The sequence below is a fragment of the Streptopelia decaocto genome, assembly GCF_964273445.1.
Source record: "Streptopelia decaocto genome assembly, chromosome: 1".
NCBI lineage: Eukaryota > Metazoa > Chordata > Aves > Columbiformes > Columbidae > Streptopelia > Streptopelia decaocto.
Genome location: NC_138663.1, coordinates 179261386 through 179279058, shown reverse-complemented (window position 1 = coordinate 179279058; position 17673 = coordinate 179261386). Strand labels below are relative to the sequence as shown.

The 17673-nt window shown below is 36.3% G+C and overlaps 1 protein-coding gene across 1 annotated transcript in view; it reads left to right on the top strand.

Moving 5' to 3' along the window:
- VWA8 (von Willebrand factor A domain containing 8) overlaps positions 1–17673 on the top strand; it is a 186568-nt gene that overhangs the window by 30342 nt on the left and 138553 nt on the right. The window contains exons 5-11 of the mRNA XM_082050523.1: positions 6539–6706; positions 8713–8877; positions 9284–9333; positions 9661–9769; positions 12631–12735; positions 16044–16175; positions 17464–17598. Of these exons, the coding sequence (XP_081906649.1) occupies positions 6539–6706; positions 8713–8877; positions 9284–9333; positions 9661–9769; positions 12631–12735; positions 16044–16175; positions 17464–17598 (864 nt within the window). The remainder of the gene's footprint in view (positions 1–6538; positions 6707–8712; positions 8878–9283; positions 9334–9660; positions 9770–12630; positions 12736–16043; positions 16176–17463; positions 17599–17673) is intronic.

Genomic DNA, 17673 nt, shown 5'->3' with positions numbered 1-17673 from the left:
CTCTTGTGTTAGTGGAGGGGGTGATGGAAATAAAACAGATAGTTCGTCCATGTGGTAGTTCAGAAAAAGAAAAAAAAAATCGTGTGAAGGAAGCTGAAATAGATGACTAGGGAAGCTAAAATCAATACTACAAAATGAAAGACTGTTCCAGCTCTTGTCATATTAACATATTTATGATCTTACAGTGTGTCGATTCACTTCCTAGGGTAAACTTTTCTAGCCTAGTTTTCTGATTTGAACCTCCAGTAATTTCAGGGTGTTTCTTTTTTAGTTGCTTTTCGTTCTGTGCTGTGATGTTGCACCATGAATTAGGTGCTCACCAGTCTGGGCGGCTCTTCCTCATGGAAACATGAACTCCAGCTGACAGCTGGAGTCTCTCTTTGGGTACCACTGCTCTGGTACACTGCAATTTCTCTATTACTCTTTTTTTTTTTTTTTAATTTAATAAAAAAGGAGTGAATAACAGTGTTAAATGAAACCTGCCCTGTAATTTTCCTAACCTCACAGGGGAAAATTAGCTTTAAAACCCACCCAGAAAACACTTGATTAACTCAGCGGGGAGATCGTCTGAATAGTGAAGATGTAGCCCCCTCCTCCATTACAGAGGGTGGAAAAGGTCAAATTATTTAGCTCGTTTAGTTACTTTTTAAATTTGACTAACCGCATTAGTTTAGCTGTAAATGATTTTACGATTCTATTAGTTACTATTATGTTGATTTTAATAAAACCTGAACATCACATCTGGAATATATGTAGCTCAGTATTGTGGCCTAAGTGGTAAAATGTGAAACTATAGTTCATCATCCTCTACAAAATGAAACATTTTTAAACAAAAAATAGAATACACATTTAGGTGAATAGTAGGTCTGTTTTTAATCTCATCTTTGACTGGCATTATACATTCAGGACGTTTTTATTAAATACATGTTATTTTAAGCAACTAACAAGATTTTACAAATATTTAAGGAAAAAGATAACAGTAAGGTTTTAATGAAAGTTGACATTATTGCTTTGAAACTGGTTGAACATGGCTTTTTATAGCGCTTCACCTTGCTACTTAATTTTTGATTATACTTTTTTGTGGAAGTATGTTATCACTTCAGTCCATTAAATAATCATCCATTTCAGCTTTGCTCAACAGCTTTCCTGTTTGCTTAACCCATGAGGGAAAACCATAACTAAGGAATTAAGAAGTCTAAAAACTGAAAAAATATCTTGAAAGATTTTCTTTGGTAGAGGCATACCATTAGACATGCTGATCACTCTAAGATATTTTAAAATCTAGCAAAGTAGATTCCCCAACAGGAAACATCCTTATATGCTTCACTGCCCTTAACATCTGTTTGCACACCTATCTTTAGACTGTGTCTAAATTTCTAGAATAATTTGCTATTCCATGTAAGTATTATTAAAAAAAAAAAAATTGTTAGTTCTCTTGCATCTTCTTAAAAGAATAACCTGAGGCACTTACAGTAAATTACAAGTCTGGGTCAATGTCCTCTTCTTTCCATGGTAAGATTAGGAGTAAAAGCTCTATTTGACCTGTGGAAAAATATTTAGAATACGTCGATTTCCTCTGAGTTTTGTGATACTCAGTAGCTTACTGGGGCTCAATTTAATGGCCACCTCCCACGCCTGGAAGACAGGCCCTACCTGCTGGTAGAGAGAGTGCAGGGGAGGGCGATGAAGCTGGTGAGGGGTCTGGAGCACAACTCTGATGAGGAGCATCTGAGGGAACTGGGGCTGTTCAGCCTGGAGAAAAGGAGGCTGAGGGGAGACCTGATCGCTGTCTACAACTACCTGAAAGGAGGTTGTAGCATGGAGGGTGTTGGTCTCTTCTCCCAAGTAACAAGTGATAGGATGAGAGGAAGTGGCCTCAGGTTGCGCCAGCAGAGATTTGAATTGGATATTAGGAAAAAATTCTTCACAGAAAGGGTTATGAAGCAGTGGAACAGGCTGCCCAGAGCAGTGGTGGAGTCACCATCCCTGGAGGTGTTTAAAGGGCATTTAGACAAGGTTCTTAGGGATATGATTTAGTGCTGGAGTTAGGTTATGGTTGGAATTGATGATCCTGAGGGTCTCTTCCAAGTGGAATGATTCTGTCATTCTATTCTACCGTGTGTTTAATAGTCCAAGTTCTGTTGGCCTGCTGCAGCCAGTCACCATCGTGTTAACTCAAAACCAGCCAAAGTTTTGTATTATCTTTACCAGATGGTTGTTAAGGATCTCTTTTCACTATAAGACACATCTGGACATTACATTGTTGTGATGTTTATGAGATACAGGAGTGAATGGAAAGACTTCAATGGAAGAGTTTGTGTGGGATATTGTGCGGATGGTGGGAACAAGATATTACATTGGAAGAGACATCTGAAATGGAGGCTGCAGATGAAGGGAAACCTGACCTCATTAGCTCTCATGGTCACTGAGCTACTTGTTCTCTTGTTTTTCCACATTGTATTAATAGTTACAGTTGTAGTGCTTGAGATGTCATTATAGGGATCCGGTTTTCAGAGCAGTGGAAAGTAATCTTCTAAAAAAAACCCCAAACTCATCTTGAGTTTCAACTTTCATCTCCTGAAAAAGAGGCAATTACTGATTACTGTTGGGCAATTTCTAGCAGCATTTTTTTTACATAGTTCCGAAGCGTAGCTTGTGCATCATACTCAGAATGATGCCCAGTTTGAAAAATTAAAGCCCTCTAGAGTTCCATGAGAACCTTCTTCAGAGATTTCAAGGCAACCAGGGTTTTCTGGTTCATGCTAAGCATTTTCCTAAGAGAAGACAACTACCATTTCAGTTCTGGTATTTTCAACTACGCTGTTAAAATTTCTTATGCCTTTACAAACTATTTTGGTTAGCTTTAAAAAAATGTGCTCCTTTCTCTGGTGTTTGTGCATTTCAGTATGTGCTTTGTGGTGAGCTTTTTTCTGTCCTTCTTCCCTCACTGACACTGTATAACTTCATCCATGTGGTTGCTTATACATTGTGATTTATGTCAAAATTGGGGTTTACAGCTTTATTTTGCACTGTTCAAGTGGAGGAGCTCACCGTGGTTCAGCTAGAGGAAAGATGATGAAAGTCCACTTAGAGTTGTCTTGTTCCTAAGGTGTTTTTGCCTTTAAATATAAAAATAGGGTTTTGCAGGTGCAGTGTGAAATCAGAGTAAGCAATCTGCGTTACATCTTTGTTCCATAAAGCCATTATGTGACTAGTTCCGTGTGAAGAGTTTCTGTTCCCGGCTTATTCCCTGGAGCAGATACCCAGGTTCCCATTCTCCCTGTGCCCTCGGAGCACGGGTGGGAGGCAGCAGCCTCCTCCAATGAGCAAAATAGTTCCCCGCTGCAGTTACAGTAAGTCTGAAAGAAAACATTTAAAAAATCCCCCTTGGCCTTTTAACAAGAGTTAATACTTTTAATCTCAGTTTTGTTGTCAAGGTTGTACAATATAAACCTCCCCTGTCAAATTGTGTTTTGTGTTAAACATTTAGAATAAATGAGACTAGTGAGAGAGGGAGGCAGCACAGCTATTTCTTGGTTTTCATTATAGAATTATGAAGATTTGTTTCTTGGAAGCATTTTTTAAAAATGATTTTTCAGTGACAGGTTGCAAGCTTACTTTCCCTCCTCTGATTTTTTTTCATACATTTTAGTGTTCGTACCAATCCATCAATACATAGAGAAAACTGAAATAATGATTCAGAGAACGCCTTATACGACACTCAGCTTATTGCAAAAACTTGTTACTCATTACCAACCAGAATGCAGAAATATAGTTTAGCCAGGGATACGCAGCTGTTTTGGTCTTAAGAACAGACTTTATGGTATTTATCATGGCAATTTTAGAGGTAGATGAATCATGCATTTATTTAATTGTATTTTGGAGAACAATTTCCAGTATTTCAGATATACTTTGGAGATACATGAGGAGCATAGTTTGGAGGAAAGCCAATCGGAGTAAATTAGAAACCCAGTGGTTGTGATTTTATTGTTGTTACAGGGTGTTTTTCCATTAAGAAGTGAAAAACCATGGTTCTTTGTCAGCCTTTCTTGAAGCTCATTATAAAAGGTCCATAGAGGTAGGCAAACCTGATCTGTAGCATACCTTTTGAAATGTTCTTGTGCTGAGCAATAGATTTTTGAGTATAAAACTTCAAACACTTTCCAAGTTCAGGAAACTGTGTAAAATTTTGATCCTATAAGCTGATGATCAGCAGGCAACGCGCTTTTCAAGATCATGCTGCTAATGGAGAGTGTCTTCTTTCTTGAAGTTGATGGTTGGCATATACTTCTGCACACTCACAGTCTTCCCCTGCAGCAGATTGTCATCGTGTACAAGCTCAGGAGATACTGGAAGCCTGTTATTTCAACAAGCCTTCATCCATAGAGTGCGTGTCTCATCATGAGTCAACAAGGTTCTATGGATACTCAAAATATTTTGAAACCATATGAACAGAATGTGTATTTTCCTCTGGTTAGTAAATCTCAGTCATAAAGTCTTCATAGACTTATAATAGTCAGAATCCAACCAACTTGGCAAATAAATTGTTTGTTAAAGCGTATTCTGGCTGTATCTCCAAACTCCATTTAGACAAAATAGCATTTTTTTTCATGCCAGGTATTGGACTGGCCACTGGAGACTCAGGTTTTCTATTCAATCGGGTTGGAACAGATTTTTGATTTGTACAATTACCTTTCTAGAGAAGAATGTTAGGACAAAAATTGTCCTTTGTATAAATTTTATGGGATGGGGAGAGAGGAATTTTATATTGCCTCAGTAGAGTATGAGGTCCTGAATTAAAAAAGAAATGAATTCACGTACTGATTGCTTTTAGAAGGAATTGGTGATTCAGTGGAAGAGAAATAATCTGGGGACTATATACTTGTTTGATGGGATTATTCCAAGTTCTTCACAGGTTCCTACTGATTATGAGGCTAGATATTGAAATGTTATACAAAATATCTTTCAGAGAATGCAACTCGCATCTTGAGATGTGTACCAGGATTTATGAGTGTCTTTTTTTAGTAATATTTGCTTGAATCCAGGTTAGATTCAGGAATTATTTTAATTTTAATAATGATGTGAAAAGCTTACATCATGGCTAATTTGCCAGTAGTTATTTAGGCTTCTATGCTGTACCTAAGAAGCATCTAAATTAGTTAGTCTTATCATTTAGTGTCTTCTTTATCTTCTCAAATGGATCTCTGGTTCTGCTGCATGCTTAGTACCATGTGGCAATTAAGTTGTTGTGCTGAACTGTTCTTTCTAGTTTATGGTTATGCTTTCATCCTTGATACATCTGCTTTCATATGTATGTGTTGGTTTTATTTTGTTGTTGTTGTTTTCTTTTTTTTTTCCTGGTTCTTCTTTGTTATTCTTTCCCATATCTTCCTTCTTTCTCTCTGTTCCAGTTTTTGACATCTATTGTATTCATCAGAGATTTCCGTCTAGCATCATATGACACGTCCTTCTGTAGGAGTTAATAGGAGACATACCGGGAAGAGATTTCATTTGTTCTCCCTTTGCAACTCTGCTTGTGTCCAAAATTGTGTTAAAATGTAATAGGAATGCAAAGGAAGACTCTTTGCTGCCTCTAAATGCTGCCTGTGCCTAAACCTGCCCCGTTATTATCTGATTAAACTTCTGCAAATTGGAAGTAGACAAGAATGCATTGAATTTCAGGGTCTTCTACTGGACAGTAATTGCGAATATTAGATATGAAGTGTAGTTAATTTACTTGAGTGAATGTCATTGCATGAAAGCTGCACAAAATTACCAGCACCAGCATTCAGTTTTACATTTTGTCTTCACATTATGCACTTAAGTATACAGCTACATATGAACAACTAATAAATTGAAACAGAGAAAAGTATAACTTTCTGTCCCAAAGGCTCCAGAGGATTATCAAGTTAATGGCTCCATTTTGATCCTGATTTTGTAGAAAACCACGTTCAGCAAGGGCATATACTTCTAAATGTTTTTAATTTTATGATTTTTTTGACATCTGATAATTTATGACACTGTTTTGTTTTTGTCATCCATGTTTTATTTCAGTAGACTGATATTTTAGTCAGACTAGAACAATGTACCGAGGATGAATTACAATGGTGCATAACCAGAGCAATCCAAAGGAATACTTGACATTTTTTCTAAATACTTTAGTATAATTGTAAACATGTAAAACCACCTCGGTTGTATGTTTTCTGTATAAATAGCTGTCCCAGAATTGCTAGATGGTTTTAAATACCCAAAAATACAAACTGTTATGCAACATCAAAAAGAAAAGGTGCCACATATTAATATACACTGGGTATACACTAAAATGTCTGCAAGGTTTTGCGTTTCATTCTTTTGCTACAAAATACTGGAACTTATTTCTGCCAATCCCTCCAATAGTTAGGAGATAAAAGTCCAGCTTACAGAAATAACCACTGTTTTGGGAAGCAGCTGGAGGTTCTTTTTCAGCAGGATTTAATGAGATATGTAATGGTTATTTCTATTATAATATTGTTGTGGGTTTTTTTTTATTTTTGAAAAGTGTGCAGTTCGTGCGGCTACCGAAGGCAGAATCCTCGTGCTGGAAGGTTTGGAGAAAGCTGAACGGAACGTCCTGCCGGTGCTAAACAATCTGCTGGAGAACAGGGAAATGCAGCTTGAAGACGGTCGTTTTCTCATGTCTGCAGAGCGTTATGACAAACTTCTGCAGGTACAGAAACACTGTTTGGATTTCCCACTTCTTTTTATCCCTATTCTTGGTAGTGCTGGGACACAGTTATGAAGAGGAGAATACTTACAAGCCAGATAGGGGAAATCTCACCAAGGCTTTTATGTTTTTGCTGTGGTGTTGCATAGGATGAAACAGGCAGCGTGGAAGCTGTGCAAGAAGTCAAACTACTGCTTGCAACAGCAAATAAATGTTTTCCTTGATGTCTTGTCTGTCCATGTGAAAAAGGGTAGTTCTGTGTTAACATTGTATGAAGCCTGGATGTTTCTGAAATGTGAAAGCCACTACACGGGAATAACCAAATACACTTGTGGAAAGATATTTAAGTTGAAATTGTTCCTGTGAATTTTGGATAATACTTCAACATTGCAATAGACTTGTTGCTAAACTTTTCAAAGGTTAGGATACCAAAAAAATGAGGTCAAGATGAGCAACGCTGTATTCATCAGTGCTGTTTCACCTTTAGTTTACAGAAGTATATGTAAACAGCCAATCTAAATTATAGGAAATGGTTAGAGAATTTTCTTTTCATAGGAAATGGGATTTTAATGCCTGCTGCCATTGCTACTTCAACCACTTTCCTTTTTTCTGGGCTTTGAGTCCTACTGCTTAAATTTGAGCAGATACTTTTCAGGCTTTTGGGCACCTCACTAAATTCCGTCAGGCAGTTTCCAGTAGTCCTGCGCATCTTACTTTCATGTACTGTAGTTTCTGATCACATACCTGTCAGTCTCCCGTAACTTCCGTAAGTTTCTGATCACACGCTTGTCAGTCCGACCCCTGCTTGCTTATGTTTTATCTGTTGTACGTAACTGTGGTTAGGTGTATAATTCAGACCCATGTGGCACAGGAAGGAAATTTGAAATAAGCCTTCTGTCAGTGATCCTGACTGTATGAAGTTGCCAACTATGCTGGATTTCTGAAAAATATGTCGTTATCTCTTAGGCTTCTCGTCTGTGGTTACAATTCTTCTGATCCATGCCTTCTCCAAAAACATTTAGATAATATTTAATTAGTAGATGCAGTTGTTGAAAGAATTATTATTATATTTTAAGTGTAAGTTTTTAAAATGCAATTGTATTTAGAGACTGAAAATGAGAATTCAAACTTAGACAGTATTTGGTTACAATCATGCAAAGCATCTTCCTTTCTTCTTTTTTCCTTTCTAACACTTTTCTAATGATAAAATGTTTCAAAATGAGAGCCTTAGGCCCACTGCTAATAGTATATGAATTAAATTAATCTCTTGCACGCTACTGAATCTAATATTGTTGTTTTGTTGTTTGGGGAACATTGTATTATAGAAGCTAATGTTCATTTTCTCTTCTCCTGTGTGAACAATTACTGTATATCTAGGTCTGTGGGAAATCTCCTTGTGTTTGGTTCCAAGGAAAACTTAAATGTGATGTAGGAAAGACTAAAGAGTCCGATTTTTGTATGCAATGAATCTCTTATATGACAAGTGAAATACAACATTTAGTGTCCTCATGAAGGAGTCTAGTTCTGTATTATTGCTTAGAATAAAGCATAATTTGTAAACAAAACTCTGAAAATGCACATTTTAGTCTCCTTTACAGTTATAAGAGAGGAAAAAAGAAGAAAAAAAACTTGCTTATGGTAGCCCACTTCTAAGGTTTTAGAATAAAATACATTTTGTGGTCAGTTTATTTTCGGTTCTTTATGTAAACAATGCTGTAATGACACCTTTTCGACTTTGACTGCCTCAGGGGTCTTTGGTCAAATTGCTACAGACCTGAAAGCGGCACCTAATGAAGCTTTCCAACTGCATTCATTTTGGAAAAACTTGCTTTTACCATCCACAAATTTGACTAGTCCAATGCTTTCTAGCCCCTCTGAATGAAAGATGAGAACATCACCACATTTAGGTTGAAGGACCAGGGCTGTTAGTCAATCTGTACCTTAGTCATCGTAAGTTTTTAAAATAGTACTTTTTTTTTCTTCTTCTTGCTTGATTTTAATTAATTTAGGATCATACAAAATCAGAGTTGGATGCATGGAAGATTGTTCGGGTCAGTGAGGATTTTCGAGTGATAGCATTGGGCCTGCCAGTACCTAAATACGCTGGTAACCCTTTGGATCCCCCTCTTCGCTCTCGATTTCAAGCTAGAGATGTTTATCATCTGCCCTTTAAGGTAAGTGTTGTAGCAGAAGGGTTGGATTATCTGTACTGAGTAGAGCTAATGTTTTGATGTTATGTTTTACTTAACTCACCTCTGAAAAGAAGCCTTGAGTAATAAATTTATCTTAAAGGGTATTTTTCATAGTGGGGCCTAATAAATTCCTGAAAAGCGTGCTTAGAATTGCCAAGGAATGCTGCAGCAGAAAAATAACTTCTGTAAAACAATATAACCTTAAAGTAAATATTTTATAATCTTTCTTCTTTTTTTTTTGTTTAAATGAAATGAATTCTGTGTCAAAGAGTAGACTCCTCATGTCTGAATTAGAGGGAAGACAGAAAATACCTCATATATTGTGCGCTGTGACCCACAGTATGATCCCAAAATTAATTTCCTCTGTGATTTTATGTTCTATTTTCAGGACCATCTTCAGCTATTGTATTCAATTGGATCAAACATTTCCACAGAGAGGTAATTTTTCATAATTAAAAAAAATAAAAGTGGAATTAAGAAAAGCAGTGTCCTTTCTGGATTCCTTGCTATTTTTGTATCTTCTATCACTGCATAGAGACCAGAACTGAAGAAATTTTTTAATATGTGTGGGTGTATGCTCACGCAGCTTTTCGTATGCAGCCTTCGTATGATGAATACTTAATGCTTTAGAACTTCAATCACACCTTACTTATTTGTGCTCAGAAATAGTTTCAGCATCTCATACTTATTTAACTTTTTGGGCTTTAGTCTTTTAAATATAGATAGAATGTATAAAACTCTGTAACTAATTTTTTTTCTATGCAGAGTTTCTCAGCTCCTGTCTTTTGCTACAACTCTCTGCTCTCAAGAATCTTCTACATTGGGACTTCCAGATTTTCCTTTAGACAGCTTATCGGCTGCAGTTCAGATTTTGGTATGTGCGCACACATGTACTGTGAAACTGCATGGGTTTAAAATTTCTCAAAATTTTATCTGGATTATTCATGGTGTTAGAAGATTAACATGAACATTTAAAAAATAACCCTGAAAAAGCTAAGGATGGTTTGAGGGAGAAAAGCCCCAGTCAGAGGTCTCTGGATAAAACTTTAGCAAAATATATAGCATAACAAGCATGAAGGACAAAGTATGGCACAACACAAGACTTGTGATGTGATTAAATGTATCTTAGTGCTCAAAATAATGGTTTTTGTGCTACTAAATCATCTCACCTCACTTCAAGGGCATCTGCAGTTTACTTGATGACACTGAGGTAGTCAGTGGAGAGAAATAAAAAGTGCTTCTGATTTAATGGTATGCACGAAAATCAGACTGATTGCATTACAGAGACACCTATTACTCTCCATTGACACCTAAAAGGATCCAAAACAACTATTCAAATATGGGTATAGGAGGCAGTTAAGTTGCACGAGACAAAGCCTATGTTAGGTCACTGGAGGGGCTGGATTTAGAATAAACACAGACCCAGAGGGTCACCTGAAGGTGCAGGTTGTGCGCTGGGAAACAAAACAGCTGCACTCGCGGAGTTCACAGCGGCAGATCAGGCAGGTCGGGACTGGAGCTGTGGCAGCCTTTCTGCTTTCCGTGACAGGTTTTTGTGCCCTGGTCTTCATAGTGACGTGGTAAAAAGTCAAAATAAAACCAGAAGGTGCCTCCTGAAGGAAGCTGGCGAGATGAGATCTGTATAAAGGGGGGTGGTTGGTGCCCTTTGCATGCAGGAAGGTACAGTCAGCCCAGGAGGAGAAAATGCCAAGACAGCTTCTCAAAACCTCTCTCCAAGACGCAGATGTCTGTAGAAAGGACTCTTAGGAGAAGTTTCTGTTGTGTCTCCTGTGCAGTCGTTCTACCTATGTTACTGCGCAGTGGCAGATTACTTCTACATATTTTTTTTTTTTTATTATATACATTAAAACATACCAATTACTTGTGTTACTGTGATGCTCAGTCCCCTCAGTTGTGCTGGATGCCTACAGACAGAATTTTTTTCTGAGTTAGTGATACTACATCAGATGTTAAGAAGGGATTACAATTGAAGTTCACAGAAATGAAACAGTATTTGGAGGGCTTTAGGAAAGAAATATATGTTGGATTTTAAAATAAGTTGCAACTTTTTATTCTTTGAACCCTGTAGTGAAAAATTATTTTTAAATGAAAGCCAGATGGCTTTCAGAGTAATGGAAAGAAAATGAGCTCTAAGCTATTATCTAAACTATGGAATGAAGGAAGCATTTTATTTTACATTAGTGAATGTGAAGTGTTAGCATTGTATGACAGTGACTTTTTTAGGTAGACGAGAACTGTTTCTTTTAGAATTACTTTTAATCACTTGGTTTTCTAAGCTGACTCTTCTCAGTGATTCTAGCTACAGCATTTTTCCTTCACGTACAGGGTCAATGCCATCCTCTACTTCTAGCTTGGTTGATTTAACCATTTAGAAGTGTGGAGGGAATGCATTGTAATGACTACAGACAGAAGTCTTCTTGTCTTCTATCATGGATTCACGCAGTCCCAAAATATACTTTTTATGCTGAAAACTGGTGCCTGCTGAAAGGGAGAATTTTTTATAGGGTGCTATTCTGAATAGGCTAATTTCATACACGTCATTGTCATTATTACTAATTTGAGATAATGTGGACAAATTATATGTTATGTCTTTATCTATAGACAGAGGGCTTTTAAAATGCGATAAAGGGCTCTCTGACCCTTTAAGCAGTACATTTACTACAGTGCCTTAAGTGGTTTATTTTTACTGATCTTTTTTTAATATGGAACATTATAAATAGTATTAATGATTGTAAGTTAGAATTTAATTATGCATTTAAAAAAATATGCGTTCTGTGATTTCATTTCTAAGCAACTCTTCTTTCAGTTGAGTGCCTATGTAAATCCAAGTGTATAACTGAAAATTAGTTGATTTTATTTGAGTTATGTTATTTACTTTTTACTTACTTTGATGAAGGCTTAAAAAAGTAGTGCTGGTCCACTGTTTTTCATTAGTGTTACACACAAGTAGTCCTTAAAAATTTGCAAGTCTTTTAAAACAAACGATCTTTAGGGGTTTTGAAACACTTTCCAGTATGAAAGGCATATGTTTCTTGAGTATTCATAAATGCACTTCCATCTGTTTCGCTATTACTGTGGCAAAATAATTCAATCTTTATCTAGTTCAGGCAGCAACTAACAAAAGAGTTTGTACGTACAACTAACAGGAAGGTAGTAAAAAACAGTTGTTTACCATTTTGTGTAGAAAGTGCAAGCATACTTCGTAACTCATTTCAAACCAAAATGTTTTATCAAAGTATTCGGAAATTTCTGGGAATTGATTTGTTAAGTAGAGTCTATACAATGCAACAGAATCAAAACAAAATGCTAGAAGTTGCTGTGAATGAGTAGATCATTCTTGTAATACAGATTTCTTGTCACAGTGATTATTTTCTAGTAGTATTATGAAACTGAGTTACCTGGGGTGGGATTTGTCTTTCCTAACCTTAAATGTCTTTAGGTATCTGAGCCAGTAGCTTCCGTGTATGCACAGGAAAGAAAGTAGTTTTGAGGACATAGTTCTTCCAATCTACTTTTAGACATTTATATTATAAAAAGTTGCACCTGAGAAATGCCTGTTTTGACATTTGATTAAATACTACATGCAGTGTTCATTCGTATATTGCCTTTACAAGTTTATTTTAAGTTCAGTGCTATACAGGATTTTCAGGTTAGTAGCTTATGATAAAATGAGCCATTTATTTTTTTTAATTTGTATTTTGAAATTTGAATTAGGATTCCTTTCCTATGATGTCTGTCCAGCATATTGTTGACCGGCTTTATCCCTATAATGTTTTCCTTGGAAAAGAAGGCAGGACTGCAGTCCAAGATGCGTTAAAAGTAAGTATTGCACTTATATATTATAATTCCAGGGAGCAATAGATTATGACAGTAGTTCTCCGGTCTGATGTTACTTCACTACTCCATAAAAAAAAGAAATCTTATGTAAACTAAATGGCTACATTATTGCTGATGCTAAACCAGTATTTAAAAAAAGACAGACTTCATAAGTAGTTTTCATTATAGTGAAAGGTGAAATCTCTTATGTTCTGTAGAATAGGTAGACCTCCGTTCAAGACTACAGAAAAACCCTCATGATGTAAGCAGTTAATTAATGTGAAAGTAGCTGCTTTCATTGTTAAGGTTGTAAAATGCTTAAAAAATACCTCTGGTGTTTTGCTTTTAAAAGGACATACTAAAATAAGAAGAGAGATCACATGCGCAAAATGCATTCAACTATAGTATGATTATAGATTGTGTTAGTCTCTGGTTTTGTTCAGTGTTTGCTTTTTGTTCATCAGATCTGTTTTGTTGATTTGTCCATGCTCAATAACAGCTTACAAAACCTATAATTATGCTGGGTTATTCCATTTATCCTTTTAGAACTTCATTATAGTGGCGGCTTTCCTTCATTATTGAATATGTTGTAGGAGTTATGTATGTTGCTGAAAATTAGTGTTTGTGATCTAGAGCATCTCACCCAGCTCTTTCAGTGTCAATACATACCATTGGAGTGGAATCTGTCCTTCAGACTTCATCTGTCTATCCCATCTTGCACTTGCAGTTCATACTTTGCTTCTTGTGAAACAGTTACATCCTCTTTTTCCTTAAAAAATTCCTTTTCCTTCCCATGCTGGGAATCTTCAAGATCAGTTGCCTTTGGATGCCTTTTTTGGATAGCTTTGCTGTCATGTGGGTTCAGAATAGTGGTTTTCTGCAAATACATGTCATTCAAGCTCTCTGTTTCTATGACCAGCTGGATCACCAGTGTATTTTTTGCAGTTTCCATACTGAGACATTACTCATCACTAGATGCTTCCGAGTAGTCAGAATTCCTCTTCTTCCTTTTTTCTAATTATTACAGTTTGCCTTTTCTCACATGTTTCTAAGCATGCAGAATGTGGCCTGATGATTATGGACTGCCAAACCTCTTCCCATGTTTTTGGTGGCCAGTCTTTTCTTTTTTCTTTCCTCTTGAGTCTGAGGCAATAAGACTGCTTACTGACATTCTAAGTGTCTCACAAACTTTCTGATACTGTATATTGTCCTTCCAAGCCACAAATACTTTTTTATTTGCAGCTACCAACTTGGACTTTGCATAGAGGATGCTGCTTCTGGTTCAGGCAGAATCACAGAATCATTTAGGTTGGAAAAGACCTTTACGTCATCAAGTCCATCCATTAACCCAGCACTGCCAAGTCCACCAGTAAACCTTGTCCCTAAGTGCCACATCTACATGTCTTTTGAACACCTCCAGGGATGGTGACCCAACCACTTCCCTGGGCAGCAGTATGTTTAGTGTGTTGTACATCCATGTCACTCCACTCAGATTCCATATCCAGCTATCATAATTCTAAATGAAGAACTGCATCAAAGAGATCGGTCTTACTCTGAAAGCCTCAAACAGTTTTCTTGCTTGTTGCTTCTGTCCAGGTATAACTGTTGTAACTTCTTTAATTACTAAACTAAAGTTCCAGTTCAGCAGCATCTCTGTGGTTACATGTGATGAATTTAAACTGTACAGATTCAGTTAAATGAATTCAAGTTTTATAAATTCAGGAAGGTTCTGCACAGAGATAGATGGTCGTCTTTCGCTGTCCTGGTTTGGGGTCTAAAAGGCCAACTGCAGCACCCTCAACAACGTTTTAAGCACTGAAAAAAAAAAAAAGTGAAAGAAAAAAACCCACCACCAGCACCAAAACCCTGAAAAAATTCAAATAAAAAACCACCTCAGAGTCTTTAGATTCCCAAGACCTTTGTGTACAAGGTCTGCTACTGCTGTCTCCAAATCTTCCTTGTTTGGTATGAAGGCTGCTGGTGCAGATGACCTTGTTTGCTCAAAGTTACTTTATTTTCTTGGTATCTGATCAAGGGATTTTAGTGTACAAGCAGTTTGCAGTTTTGTGTATGAGCAGCTTTGGCCCAATCCAAAATGCTGTTAACTTAGTAAGAATATTGAAGTTTACCAATGAACATGAGAGTGAGAACATTTGTAGTTCATTTTACAGAACCATAGTTGGCACATTTCTTAGAATTATAGTTCGAGATACTACTTAGTAGGCATTCTTGCCCGCTGCTGTTGTTCAAACATTTAATGGTATCTGAAGTAGACTTAGCTGTTACGAGAGTATAATTTGGTGCAGACCTTTCCTAAAGCACATGTATCTTAAATTCATGTTTAAATGTGAAATTTTTGTAGGCTCTTGTTCCAGAATGGGAATTTGCAAAGTAATGAATAGCCAAAGCGCTTGTATGAAGGCATCTCAGTTTTCTTTCTAAACTTAAATAGCCGGTGCTGTGAATCCTAGTAGTAATAAAACTACATGCTTTTAAAGAATTATTTTACATTAGTGACTTCGGTATAAAAATATTTTTGCTAAGGATTCTAAAGAGTTGGATAATACTCCTTTTTCTCTTGTTTATTCAGGTTTCACTCTGTTAAATAAAATGTCTCCATGAGTTCGGTAATTTCAGTTAGTGGCTTTTTTCTGCATAAACTCCCCTGATATAACTTCCCATTCCCCAACAAAACAGACTTTTAATGGGATTTTAAAAATTATTTTCATGCTTTCTAAATACAGCATAGAATACAGAGTATAATTCTTAAAAGATAATTGAGAAGGAAAATGTCCTGGTTTTTGTCCTTGATATACCCAGAACATGCTGAAGGTTTAATTTGTACAGGCTGTCCTCAATTTTCATTGTACAATAAGGCTGTGGAGCTAAGTAAACATAATGTTTGATGGTTATTTTTATTGGTAGCCAGATGTTTAAATCTGCAATTGATTATAATGACCTGCAGAGACAGGTGATCTATTATTACACATGCTAAAGGCTATCATCCGTTTCTCTTATTATTTCAGTCTGTCAGGATAAGACTTGGCAAAGTCGCCACATGACATTTTCACTTTACATCTGTCTTTACAGTCAGAATAAGTAGATAATATATGATCTTTTACTTTGATTTTAAATGTAAAATATATAGGCCATTGAGAATGTGAACAGAGGCATTTGAAGTAGATGGATTTAGGATTTCACAAGCAATTAATCTTTAGTGTGCTTCTGGCCCTGTTTTCAGAATGAACAGCTTAAAAAAAAACAGAAAGCTGTATTTAATAATTAATTTCTCCCACTCTTTAATTCTACAGCGTTTTGAGCTTCAAGATGCAAAAAGCCATTTGCATCCTAGAAGGGTTACGAAAGTAGAAAGTGCACATGGGAACAAACCCTTTCTGGCTGATGTAACTGTTCAGATTGGTGATAAAGAAGTGACATTCCAGGTATGAATTTATGTATTCATCAAACTATATATGTTTTTAGATACCATAACTTGTTTTCATCTCTTTGAGAGTGTGACACTTACTCTTGATAACTAAGACTCACTAGCACTGAATATTTTTTGGTAGTGGAACACATTATATTTATTAGAAAAACCTTTAGATACTGGAATATTATATTATGAATACAAAAGATTTTATTTCTAGATAAACTCATACTTTCCTACATGTCATTCATTTAAGTTTCTTGTGTTAAAAGAAAAACCTCTAAATTTCATATTTTTTTATTGGATTAGAATAGGAGAGAGTACTTATGATGCTCTTGGTGTTAGATTTCCTTTTCCTCTTAATTAAAAAAATAGTCTGTCTTTGTGTACACTTTAAATAAAATCTAATGAGTCCTTGGTAATGTTCTGACACAGGATGTTGGGAAAAGGGAAGAAAAGTAATCACATCAAATATGATTAGTTTGATTTTCTTCCAATTAAGTTTATGACCTGCTAGGTGGTGAAATAAGGTCTTGCTCAAGAAGCAGATGCTGACCTGAGAATTGGAAGTTAATGTTAAATTTGAAGAGTCTAGAGCGTCTGTAAAGAAGGTGAATTAGTGGAAGTCAGAGAGATGGTATTGACATTGATGAGGAATATCCTCAGAGAGGTGAAAAAGGGAAACAACAGCAAATGGGAATTTATCAGAAAAACGTGAGTCTGTAGGGACTTGATTCAGCTCTTTTTTGAGGGGAACATTTTTGCTTTTGTTTGACGTGTATTTTAGGTGATGTCTTCTGAATATACATCTGCAGAATGTCTCTTTGGGAACAGGAGGGCATAAGGAGTCTGCAGATGAAACGGTTCCCGGACTAGAATGGCAAGTGGGGAACGACTGAAACTCCCCAAACTTCTGGTCATAGTAGCTCCTTCAGATTTTCGCAGTACAGATTGCTCTTCTCTTCCATGTTTCTCTGTGGAGCCATAAATATTGTTGATTTTTTATTGTGTCTCTATTATGAACAGCCTCAAGTTCTTTGCAGACACCACTGCTGTAATTTAATTGATTCACTTTTTTTTTCATGAAGAGTGGGCAAAGGAGATGTGAAGGAGATTGTCTATTAGAAGTTATATGATTAGTGTTTTTTAAGTGAAAGATTTGGGTTTGATGGATGACAGTCATCAGTAAAATATTACCATAGTTTTGGAGAAGTGTAACCCAGTCCACAGAAAGCGTTAAGTTATCACAGTACAGCTTATTCAGCATTTTTATTGTTTTTATTTTTTTCTTCTTTTTCTTATAGGTTCCATCTGGGACTGGGCTGTTAAAAAAGCATCCTAGATCAGATACGTTCATAAGGACTTCCAGCCATAATCAGCTGTTGGCAGAAATGATGCAATCCCATATGGTTAAAGATATGTGTTTGATTGGAGGAAAAGTAAGATTTTAAATTTCTCTTCTCCCTCCTTACCCATGTTCCTTAGCATGTTATCTAATTCTTTTTTTTTTCTTT